This window comes from Jaculus jaculus, chromosome 6 (genome assembly GCF_020740685.1).
Source record: "Jaculus jaculus isolate mJacJac1 chromosome 6, mJacJac1.mat.Y.cur, whole genome shotgun sequence".
NCBI lineage: Eukaryota > Metazoa > Chordata > Mammalia > Rodentia > Dipodidae > Jaculus > Jaculus jaculus.
Genome location: NC_059107.1, coordinates 147,606,874 through 147,619,624, shown reverse-complemented (window position 1 = coordinate 147,619,624; position 12,751 = coordinate 147,606,874). Strand labels below are relative to the sequence as shown.

Below are 12,751 nucleotides of genomic sequence, written 5' to 3'. Positions count from 1 at the left end.
GTCAGCCTGAGCTACAGTAAGACCCTACCTCGGAAAACCAAAACAAAAAGGAACCAAAACCTGTCAGTGAAAAGAAATACAAAAAAGTCAGAACCTTGGGGTTGAGGAGATGGCTCAGTGATTAAAGGCACGTGTTTGCACAGCGCGCAGGCCTGGGTTTCAGTCCTCAGCCCTCATGTAAAGGCAGACACAAGGTGGCGCATGCATCTGTGATCCCCACTTGTGGGAAGCAGAGCCAGGAGCATCTGAAGCTCGAAGCCAGCAGTCTGGCAGGTTGCTTGCTATAGCGAGAGACCCTGACTCAAAGGTGGGGCAGACGCTTCAAGGTTGCCCTCTGACCCCCACACGTGCATTGTGGCATGCACACACCTTCTCTCCAGCATCAATAAATATATGTTATGTATTTTTATTATTTCTTTATTTGAGAAAGAGAGAGAGGCAGATAGAAAGAATAAGCATGTCAAGGCCTCCAGCCACTGCAAATGAACTCCAGATACACGCACCACTTTGTGCATCTGGCTTATGAGGGTTCTGGGGAATCAAACCTGGGTCCTTTGGCTTTGTAGAGAAGTGCCTTGACCACTGATCCATATCTCCAGCCCATATTTTTTTCAAGAAACTCCCAGGGCTGGAGAGATGGCTTAGCAGTTAAGGTACTTGTCCATAGGCCTAATGACCAGAGTTCAATTCTGTAGTACTCATGTAAAGCCAGATGCACAACGTGGCACATGCATCTGGAGTTCATTTGCAACAGCTAGAGACCCTAGTGTGCCCATTCTCTCTCCACCCCTCTTTTTCTGTACTGGGCATGGTGGTGCACGCCTTTAATCCCAGCACTGGGGAGGCAGAAGTAGGAGGATCACTGTGAGTTCCAGGCCAGTCTGAGACTACATAGTGAATTCCAGGTTAGCTTGTGTTAGAGCATGACCCTACCTTGAAAAACCAAAACAAAAGAAACTTTCCCAGGTGAACCAAAGCACAGACAGAACTAAATGGGTAGCATGATCTTGTATCTTCATTTGCAATAAAACCATTATTGTATTGACTTTGAACATTATACTATGGTTACATAAAAGAATTTCCTGCTTTTAGAGAATACACATAGAAACAGAGACAAACTATGATCACACTCATAAGTGGTGTAGGGAAAATATCATATAGAATATATAGAAAGAGCGTATGACAAGAGGTTAGCATTTATTTTATTTTTATTTGAGAGCAAGTGAGAAAGAGGAAGCTACTGCAAACAAACTCCAGACAGGCATGGTTTAGTGGTTAAGGAGGTTGCCTGCAAAACCAAAAGTCCCAGGTTCAGTTCCCCAGGACCCACATAAGCCAGATGCAAAAGTTTAGCATTCTAAAATATTTATTTGAGAAAAAGAGAGAGAATGGGCATTCTGGAGCCTCCTACCACTGCAAATGAACTCCAGATGCATGTGCCACTTTGTGCATCTGGTTTTGCGTGGGTACTGGGAAGTCAAACCCAGGACATCAGGCTTTGAAAACAAGCCGCGAAGCCATCTCATTTGAGGGATCAGGGTGAAGAATATAGAAGGAATTCTTTGTACTATTTTGATAGCTTTGCTGTGGGTCTGAAATTACGTTAAATACCTCGCCCCATAGAACAATGTAAGATACAAATAAAATGAGCTCTTGTGGAGTCTTGGTGAGGACAGGATAGGGTGTAAAAAGAAAACTGCCATCTGTCCTATCAGGTCACGCCTTTGACTGCCTTGAAGTTTGCAGAGCTGTCTGTGAAAGCAGGCTTTCCGAAGGGGGTGATCAACATCATTCCAGGCTCAGGTAGGTCACAGGTGACCTGCTGTGCTATTGAAGGAACCCCAAGATGGGGACCCCACGCTCTGCCCGGATATGGCGACACCCCAAATCACTCACGAGAAGCGGTCTTGATGCAAACTGCAAGAGGATTTTATTCCAAGCGCGCTGGGGCCCACAGTCGTACACCCGCAGGGGTAGAGGACTGCAGAGCCCCGAATGCAGAACGGGACACTTTTTATAGGGTTGCTAACAAAGCCTGTGCATTAGACCAATCATTTTTTTAACATCAGGAGCCCGTGGGGTGCGAGCCAGTCAGTTTGTGCCACTCCATAGTTTCTAAGCCAATTAGTTTAATTTGTTTAAGCCCCTCATGGACCAATCAGTCTCCTATGACCTTGGTGGTCAGCATTTGCGCAGGTCCTTGGGTGGGAGTAGCAGAGTGTGGTATCAGTCTCCTATGACCTTGGTGGTCTGAGGCAGGCTGCTACAGCTTATGGTGTGGGCTACTAAGGCTTACAGTGTGGGCTATTAAGGCTTATGGTGCAGGCTATTTACAGAAACCAAATAAGTGGTTCACTTCATTACTCATTTCCCATCCTTGAGGGCTATCTCATGCCCTTTTACCTAGTTTTATATTAGGAGCGGGCTCTGATATAATGAGAAGAGGGATTCTTTACTTGCTTCCAACAGAGAGTAAAGCCTGGAGTTTGAGGTATGCAGGGGCCCGCTTAAGCTCCCTTTGGAGCGTGATAGTATTTCTGGGCTTCTGAATTCTTGGGCCTTTCACTATGACCAATGGGTGGCTTAAAGATAGCTAAGTGTATGTTTTCCCACTGCAGTCTTACCCTGAATTAACTATGTTAAAACTAAATACAGGGCTGAAGAGGTGGCTTAGACATTAAAGTCTGCCTGCAAAGCCTAAAGACCCAGGTTCAATTTCCCTAGCACTCACATAAGCCAGATGCACAACGTGGCACATGCATCTGGAGTTTGATTGCAGTGGCTGGAGGCCCTGGCATGCCAATTTTCTCTCTCTTATAAAATATAATAATTGAAAAAAGGAATCTACTTCAGTGAGTGCAGGCCCGCCCTCACTGCGAGCCTGGAGTCATGTCTTAATTCGTGGATTATCTGCTAATTCTACAGGGGGCGTCGCAGGACAATGCCTTTCGGAGCATCCTGACATCCGCAAGCTTGGCTTCACTGGCTCCACTTCCATCGGCAAACAGATCATGAAGAGGTACAGGCTGCTCTTCCAGAGCCTGCTAATCTAGGCTTCTGTTTGGGTTTAAACAGAGCATTTTGGAGTGAGGAAAAATAAAAAAAACAAACACATGGAACAGAAAAAAGACGCCTACTTAGTTGCTACGGAAAACTGAGATATCAGACTAGAACCCTTCCCAGTGCTTTAAAGGCCGTGGTAATAACCTGAATATACACTTCCCAGTGCTTTAAAATCCTTAGTTATAACCCAGAGCCATGGGCTAGGGTGTGGCTCAATGGCCAAGCACTTGCCTAGCATGCACAAGGCTCTGTATTGGCTTCCCAGTATTACAAAACAAGATAAAACAAATAAATATCAAAGCCTCATTGAAATTCTACCCCTGACTGGGAATTCACCATCCAGCATAAAGTTCTCTGTACTGAAGCTGTCATCCAGCATAAGTAATGGAAAAGACATTATTTATATATTACATGTGATAATCTAGCTGGGCATGGTAGCGCATGCCTTTAATCCCAGCACCCAGGAGGCAGAGGTAGGAGGATTGCTATGAGCTCCAGGGCAGTTTGAGACTACATAGTGAATTCCATGCCAGCCTGGGCTAGAGTAAGATCCTACCTTGAAAAATAAAAAAATCTGGACTATGACAAGATGGATTCTCAAATGTAGTTATAGTTTGTATTTTTTTAATGCTGACAATTTCATTGTCCAAAACAAGGCAGTGAGTTATGTAAATCTGACATACACATAGAGAATTCATTAGATTTAAAATTATTGTTAAAATTACAGAAAAAAATGATATAAAATTAAATACACTGGGGTAATCCCTACTTTGTAAAATATGGTGAAAGCAAAAGGTCAAACATAGCCTGCAATTCCAGAATTTGGGAGGCTGAGGCAGGTTTGGGAATTGAAGTTGCCTTGGGCAAAAAAATAAGAATTAAAAAAAAAAAAGTTAGGCCAAACGTGGTGGTGCATGCCTTTAATCCCAGCACTTGGGAAGCAGAGGTAGGAGGATTGCCATGAGTTTGAGGCCACCCTGAGACTACATAGTGAATTCCAGGTCAGCCTGGGCTAGAGTGAGACCCTACCTTGGAAAGATAAACCAAAATAAAGGCTGGAAAGAAGTTCAGCTGTCAAAGGTGATTGCCACAAGGCCTGATGACCTGCTTCGATTCCCTAGTACCCACATAAAGCTAGATGCTCAAAGTGGCATGCGCATCTGGAGTTCATTTGCAATGGCAGGAGACCCTGGCACACCCACTCTCTTCCTCCCTCCCTCTCTCAAACAAATCAACTAATTAAATTTTAAAAGGACCTAAGGTAAAAGAAAATGTGGCAGGCCACAACCCTAAAATATACACTGGTAGGGGCTGGGCATGGTGGCATACTAAAGAGGCAGAGGTAGGAGGATTGCTGTGGGTTTGAGGCCACCCTGAGACTATGTAGTGAATTCCAGGTCAGCTTGGGCTACAGCAAAGACCTGACCTTGAAAAGAGGAGGAGGAGGAGGAAATAAACAATATACTAAAACATTCATATCCTACCTCCAGGGTTCTGGTAGTCTGATTAGAATTTCCTGGTCAGAACTTTACGTAACCAGAATTCCTAAAGAATGTGAATTTGGAGCCGGGCGTGGTGGCGTACGCCTTTAATCCCAGCACTCGGGAGGCAGAGGTAGGATGATTGCCATGAGTTCAAGGTCACCCTGAGATGACAGAGTTAATTCCAGGTCAGCCTGGACCAGAGTGAGACCCTACCTTGAAAAACCAAAAAAAAAAGAATGTGAATTTGGTTGCGTGCGTATGTGTAAAGATACGTGCATACATGTGTGTGCATGGGCATGGAGAAGCCAGAAGACAGCCTTGGGTTCAGTCCTCTCAGCTACCACCCACCTTTTTTTGAGGCAGGGTCTCTCATTGGCCTAGAACTCACCAAGTAGGCCAGACTGGCTGTCCACTAGCCCAGAGATCCTCTCCCATTTCTCTACCTCCCCAGCAATGGGATTGTAAGCATGTCACCATGATTGATTTTGTGTGTGTGTGTGTGTGTGTGTGAGGTAGGGTCTCACTGTAGCCCAGGCCAACGTGGAATTCACTATGTAGTCTCAGGGTGGCCTTGAACTCACAAGGATCCTCCTGCCTCTGCCTCCCGAGTTTTGGGATTAAAGGCGTGCACCATCACACCCAGGTTTTTTTTTTTTCTTTTCTTTTATAATGTGTGTCTTAGGGACCAAATTCAGGTCCTTGTGCTTGCAAGAATATGAATTTACCTATGAGATTTTATCACTTGGCCACATGTTTTTTCAAAATGTTGTGTTACAGAAAACTTATACGGAAAAGAACTCAGAAAAGCACAACGGATTCCATGTGCTCCTCACCTAGTTTCTACAATAATCGCCATTCTACTCTTCCCTTGTCTTCCTTTCCTTTTCCCTCCTACCTTCCCTTCTCTCCTCCCTCACTTTTTAAAAATATTTTATTTTTATTTATTTATTTGAGAAAGGGAAAGAGGGAGAGAGAGGGAGAGAGAATGGGTGCACCAGGGCTTTTAGCCACTGCAAATAAACTCCGGACGCATGTACCACCTTGTGCATCTGGCTTACAAGGATTATGGGGAATCGAACCGAGGTCCTTTGGCTTCACAGGCAAGCACCTTAACCACTAAGCCATCTCTCCAGCTCCCCTCCCTCACTTTTTGAGACAGGGTCTCTGTACAGCCTATGCTGCCCTTGAACTCTCACTTCCACTTTCCAAGTGCAGGGATTACCAGCATGGACTATTACAGGCCCCTAAAGAAGTTTCTTACTATTTCTGAGGCTCAATTATGTTTTTCATGCCAAGTTGTAAGCTATAGTTAAAACAAAAATAGGGGGAGGCAGAGAGAGGAGTAAAGAAAGGGAGAGAGAAGGAGGGAAAGAAAGAAAGAGGGACTAAATAATCTTTTCCATTTATCTTCCTCTAGCTGTGCTGTGAGCAACTTGAAGAAAGTGTCACTGGAGCTTGGCGGCAAATCCCCACTTATAATATTCAATGACTGTGAACTTGACAGGGCAGTACGAATGGTAAGAGAGAGTGAAAACCAAGAAATAGGTGCCTGTTTCTAAAACATATTTCATCTTCTTTTAAAACATTTTATTTATTTATTTGACAGAGAAAGAGGGAGGGGGCAGAGAGAGGGAGAGAGAATGGGTACGCGAGGGCCTCCAGCCACTGCAAACGAACTCCAGATGTGTGCACCCCTTTGTGCATCTAGGTAACGTAGGTCCTGGGGAGTCGAACCTGGGTCCTTTGCAGGCAAATGCCTTAACTGCTAAGTCATCCCTCCAGCCCCTCATCTCCCTGTTTTGAAAGTCTTACAATGAGATTTGGTTTTGTCTGGTTGTATCAGTTACTTTCTCATTGCTGGGACAAAATACCCAGTCACAATCCACTTAGGGAAAGAGAAGGTTTAACTGGCTTACAGCTCCATCATGCTGGAGAAGGCATGGCAAGCCAGAGCCGGGAAACTAAGTCACATCTCATCAGTCGGAAAGCAGGGGGCCGGGGGTCAAATAGGGTGGAGTTACACCACCTCAAGACCTTCTCCAGCAAAGACCCACCCCTAAAGGCTCCTCAACCTCCCTGAACAGCGCCACCAGGTGGGCATCAAGTGTTCCAACACGTGAGCCTGTAAGACGTTTTATATTCAGACCACCACACTAGTCATAGGTAGAAAACAGCTTTTTAAAATCTTAAAACCTATTAAATTAAAAAAAACTGTTTTTTATATTTCTCTAATTAAGCTGTTCTTAAATGGGATAGGTCATCACACTCACATCGAAAAGGTAAAGGTACCATGGTTGGTGCTTCAGGCTCTCCCCGCTTCCTACTGACATCTCACGTCTTCAACCCATTTATCTGCTCTACAAATCAGGCTCTGGTGAAGGGGTCTGTGGTGGGTTGAATCAGGTGTCCCCATGAACTCATGGGTTTGGAGTTCTTGGTTCCCAGTTGATGGCAGTTGGGAAGGTGGAGCCTTTCTGGAGATGTTGGGGACAGGCTTAGAGGTGATAAGAATCAGCTCACTCTCTTGTTGTGGTTTTCCACCTGCTGTTGGCAAGGAGGCGATGTCCAGCCGCTGATCATACTGTGTTTTCTCTTGCCATAAAGCCTCCCTTGGAGATTAGAAACCAAAATAAAACCTTTCCTCCCATTAGCTATTTTTGGTTGGGTGCTTTATGCCAGCAGTAAGAAGGAACCTGTAACATGGTCCAAACATAAGACACTTTTTTAAACACTGTTTTACAAAGTAGCTGGCAACAGTCCAGGAGCACTCCCAGCTATTTGGAGGCTGAAGCAGGAAAATCACTTAAGCCTCGGAGTTTAGAACCAGCTTGAGTAGAATAGCAAGTTTTTTAAATTAATTACATTTTTTTAAATCAAATTGCCTTTTTCATGAAAGAGAGAGAGAGAATTGGCATGCCAGGGCCGCCAGCCATTGCAATGGAACCCCAGACACATGCACCACCTTGTACATATATGCAACCTTGTGTGCTGGTCACTTTGTGAGTCTGGCTTACATGGGATCTGGAGAGTTGAACATGTGTCCTTAGGTTGCACAGGCAAGTGTGTTAACTGCTAATCCATCTCTCCAGCCCAAATTGCCTTTTTTTTTTTTTTTTGAGTTAGGGTCTCACTTTTGCCCAGGCTGACACCAGGAATTCACTATGTAGTGTCAGGGTGGCCTCAAACTCACTAGTGATCCTCCTGCCTCCCAACTGCTGGGATTAAAGGCATGGGCCACCATGCCTGGCTTCAAATTGCCATTTTTTTTATAGTTATATTTATTTGAAAGTGAAAGAAAATATGGGCAGACCAAGGCCTCTTGCCTCTGCAAAAGAACTCCAGACACATCCAGCACTTTATTACATGAGTACCGTGTAGCTGAATCAGGTTCAGTAGGCTTTGCACTGAGCAATCTCCCCAGCTCGTCTGTTTCTTTCGGCTAGAGAGATGACTTAGCAGCTAAGGCTCTTGCCTTTGGAAGCCCAAGGTCCCAGGTTTGATTCCCCAGGACCCATGTAAGCCAGATACACAAGATGGTACATGCATCCAGAGTTTGTTTGTAGTGGCTAAGGCCTTGGTGTGCCCATTCTGTCTCTGGCTCTCTCTATCTGCTTCTTTCCCTCTCTCTCTCCCCCTCTCTCAAATAAATAAATAAATATATTTTTTAAAAAGCATGAGAGGGCTGGAGAGATGGCTTAGCAGTTAAGCGCTTGCCTGTGAAGCCTAAGGACCCCGGTTCGAGGCTCGGTTCCCCAGGTCCCACGTTAGCCAGATGCACAAGGGGGCGCACGTGTCTGAAGTTCGTTTGCAGAGGCTGGAAGCCCTGGCGCGCCCATTCTCTCTCTCTCCCTGTATCTGTCTTTCTCTCTGTGTCTGTCGCTCTCAAATAAATAAATAAAAAATAAAAAAAAATATTAAAAAAAAAAAGCATGAGAGCTGGAGAGATGGCTTAGTGGTTAAGGCACTGGCCTGTGAGGACCCAGGTTCAACTCCCTAGAGCCCATGTAAGCCAGATTGGTGCACCCATTCTTTGTGTCTCTCTCTCCCTCCGTCTTTCTGTCTCTCTGTCTCTCAAATAAATAAAATATAATTTAAAGAAAGATTAAAAATCAAAAGTAAGTTTTTAGTCAGGTGTGTTAGCAGTAATGCATACCTTTAATCCCAGCACTCAGGAGGCAGAGGTAGGAGGATCACCATGGGTTTGAGGCCACCCTCAGAGTACCTAGCGAAGCCCTGGGCTACAGTGAGACCTCACCTTGAAAAACCAAATAAATAAATAATTTTATGTAAAATAGCCAACATTTTATTGTTAAAGAGATTTTTTTTAAGGTGCTTATTGACCCAAACTAATCCAAATCCATAGTAAGTATCTCCCAGCAGTTTCTTTCACTAACAAGCGAGATGCCACGTTCTCTGGGTGCATCATTTGACTGCAATGTTGGCGTCCCAATCAACATTCATACTTTCTCTTCTGCTGCTGCAGGGCATGAGTGCGGTGTTTTTCAACAAAGGAGAGAACTGTATTGCAGCCGGAAGACTGTTTGTGGAAGAATCCATCCACGACCAGTTTGTGACAAGAGTGGTGAGGCAACTGCAACCTTCTCTGTGTGTTCTACAGGAATGGCTTTCACTTAAAAGCACTTCTAGGTGTATTCATGACCTTTCAGGTGTGCTGACAGCATTGATTTTTTTTTTTTTTTTGTATTGACAAATTCAAAGGTGTAGGTAACTCCGTGGTAGAATGAGTGTTTAATATGCCCAAAGGCCTCTTCTCCATCCCTCCATCCTAAGTCTCTTCATTTAATATAATTTTTGTGGAGGAGAGAAAAAGAGGGGGAGAGAGAGAGAATTGGTGCGCCAGAGTCTCAGCCAGGGCAATGGAACTCCAGATGCTTATGCCACCTAGTGGGAATGTGTGACATTGCGCTTGCCTCACCTTGGTGCGTCTGGCTAAAGTGGGATCTGGAGAGAGATGGAATAAGGATCCTTAGGCTTTGCAGGCAAGCACCTTTACCGCTAAGCCATCTCTCCAACCCCTTTCCTTCCTTCCTTCCTTCCTTCCTTCCTTCCTTCCTTCCTTCCTTCCTTCCTTCCTTCCTTCCTTCCTTCCTTCCTTCCTTCCTCCCTCCCTCCCTCCCTCCCTCCCTCCCTCCCTCTCTCTCTCTTTCTTTCTTTCTCTCTTTTGGTTTTTCAAGGTAAGAGTCTCACTCTTGCTCAGGCTGACCTGGAATTCACTATATAGTCTCAGGGTGGCCTTGAACTCATGGTGATCCTCCTACCTTTGCCTCCCAAATTGCTGAGATTAAAGGCATACGCCACCACGCCTGGGTCCCTCTTAATTTTTTTTAATAGTTACATAGTGCCATATTTACAGGTTAACTACAGGTCAAGTATGTGATGTCTGCACTCACCCAGAAGTGAGTAGGAAAATAAGTCAGCAGTTAGTAGATGTAGATGCTGGGTGATGAAGGCATTTGGTTGCATTACATGATTTTTACATTTGTTTACTTTTCTGCTTACATTGATTTATAAATTTTCAGAGTACGAAGCTATAGACCTCTATAAAAATGATGGAGGTGCAGAAAAGACAGAAGAGAGAACAGTGCGGAGGAAGAGGGAGTTCAGTTGGGGTGTGGAAGAGGGCTGGACAGGAGAGTCGTGTGAGGGGATTATGTTAAAATTTAGAAGTTGGGCTGGGAGATGGCTTAGCAGTTTAGCACTTGCCTGTGAAGCCCAAGGACCCCGTTTTGAGGCTCTATTCCCCCAAGTCCCACGTAAGCCAAATGTACAAGGGGCACATGTATCTGGAGTTTGTTTGCAGTGGCTGGAGGTCCTGGTGCACCCATTCTCTACCTGCCTCTTTCTCTCTCTGTCTGTTGATCTCAAATAAGTAAAAAAAAAAAAAAATTTTAATTAAAAGTTGTTTATTTTAATAAAAAATGCCCTTACCCACTGCTGACATAGATTCATAAAATAATGTGGTGACATTCTTCTCTGACATTTCTACACATGCAAACACACATCTGCACACACACACACAAAATACAAGTACCCCATCCAAAACATCAATAGTGCTGAGTTTGAGAACCACTGGATTAACCGTTAGCATATTCGTATTCCTGTGGAAATAATGCCTCTTCAGAGCCAGTCCTGCAAAAACAAACAAGCAAACAAACTACTGATACCAAAGGAATTTTTTTTTTTTTTTTGAGGTATGGTTTTGCTGTAGCCCAAGCTGACCTGGAATTCACTACGTAGTTTCAGGCTGGCCTTGAACTCACTGCGATCCTCCTAACTCTGCCTCCCAAGTGCTGGGATTAAAGGTATGTGCCACCACACATGGCCCGAAGGGATTTTTGATAACCACGGTCCAAGAGTTTACTCCCATTTGTAGAGAATTAGATCCTTGGCATTTGTGTGAGATATACTACTAGGTTTTTATAAATCTGTAAAATGACTCTGAGAAATGTACCCCTCGATCCTTACAGACCCCCAGTGTGCAGTTAATACGACGAGTCACGGAGAGCCAATGGTGACAGGCAGGTGGCAGTGGCCACCTCCCGAACATCGCGGTGTAGTTTAGCTTGTGCCTCGGGAGAAGCTAGTTTGCAGTATCCACGTCGCGGGCTTTCAGAGTCAGCTAGAACTTGATGAAATGTCACATGCAGGGACCAGACCTTTCAAGGACTTGCTGCATGAGCTCACTAACAAACATGTTTTGCACACATGCTCTTTGTATCCATTCAACAGCCATTTCTTGAGTACCAATGTAAGGTCAACCACTGGGCTGGGTGCTGAGGATTCAAAGGCGGGCAGAGCCCACATGGTCCCTGCCCTCTGTGAGCTGCTCATCCAGCACAGGACCTAGGCAAGACTTGGAGGGATCAGTGACAGCATCCACAGTCATGAGGGTGATGGTGACTCACTCTATCTTCTCATTAGAACTGCAGTTAGCATTGGCAAATGCAGAACTACATGAAGATGGCTTAGAATCACAAGAAGGAATTACAAAGACATGTCAGTGGCGAACAGTGTGGGAACTTTTTATCATAACACTCTAGCCAAATGTAGTTGCCTAGGCCTGTAATCCAAACTTGGTATATGGAGACAGGAGAATCAGAAGTTCAAGGCCAGCCGGCTACACAGTGAATTGGAAGCTAGCCTGGGCTACGGTGAGACCCTGTCACAAACTAACAACATTCTAGCAATCCTTTTTGTTTATTTTATATTTTATTTATTTATTTATTTGAGAGTGACAGATGAGAGAGAGAGAGAGAGAGAATGGGCACACCAGGACTTCCAGCCACTGCAAACAAACTCCAGACGCCTGTACCCCCTTGTACATCTGGCTAACGTGGGTCTTGGGGAATTGAGCCTCGAACCAGGATTCTTAGGCTTCACAGGCAAGCGCTTAACTGCTAAGCCATCTCTCCAGCCCCTACCAATTCTTATAATGGCTATACCATAAGGATTTTGCAAGGGAATTCTACCCTACATAAGGGGTACTTTAGTAATTCTTTTTCCATAGAGTCTAAGTATGCCATATGAATGGAAGTTCCAGAACATCAGTTTGCTATCTTAGTGGGTTAACATTCAGGATGATTTTTGAAAAGTATTTTATTTAAGCTGGGCGTGGAGATGCATACTTTTAATCTCAGCACTCAGGAGGCAGAGGTAGGAGGATCACTGTGAGTTTGAGTCTAGCCTGAGCTACAGCAAGACCTTACCTTGAACCCAAGCCCCCCCCCCAAATTATTATTTACTTATTTGCAAGAAGAAAGAGAATATGAGAATAAGTATGCCCAGGGCCTCCAGCTGCTGCAAACAAACTCCAAACCCATGCACCACTTTGTGCATCTGGCATTACATGGATACTGGGGAATTGAACCCTGGTCATTAGGCATTGTAGGCAAGTGCTTTAACACTGAGCCATCTCTTCAGCCCAGCCACATTTTTTTCTAACAAATATAAGCTATATTGAAGTCATCCTGAGGGCTGGAGATGGCTTAGCAGTTAAGGTGCTTGCCTTTGAAGCCTAAGAGCTCCTGTTCAACCCTCCAGGTCTTGCATAAACCAGATGCACAGTGACGCAAGCATACAGTGTTGCACAGATGCACAAGGGAGTGCGTGTGTCTGGAACTCGTTTACTGTGGCTGAAAGCCTCAGCGTGCCCATGCTCTCTCGCACTCTTGCCTTCTCTCTCT

General features: G+C 44.8%; 1 protein-coding gene across 1 annotated transcript in view; it reads left to right on the top strand.

Moving 5' to 3' along the window:
• The window catches only part of Aldh1l2 (aldehyde dehydrogenase 1 family member L2), a 67,994-nt gene that overhangs the window by 46,430 nt on the left and 8,813 nt on the right, over window positions 1-12,751 (top strand). The window contains exons 16-19 of the mRNA XM_045153051.1: window positions 1,716-1,803; window positions 2,926-3,019; window positions 5,965-6,064; window positions 9,031-9,129. Coding sequence (XP_045008986.1) covers window positions 1,716-1,803; window positions 2,926-3,019; window positions 5,965-6,064; window positions 9,031-9,129 — 381 coding nt within the window. The remainder of the gene's footprint in view (window positions 1-1,715; window positions 1,804-2,925; window positions 3,020-5,964; window positions 6,065-9,030; window positions 9,130-12,751) is intronic.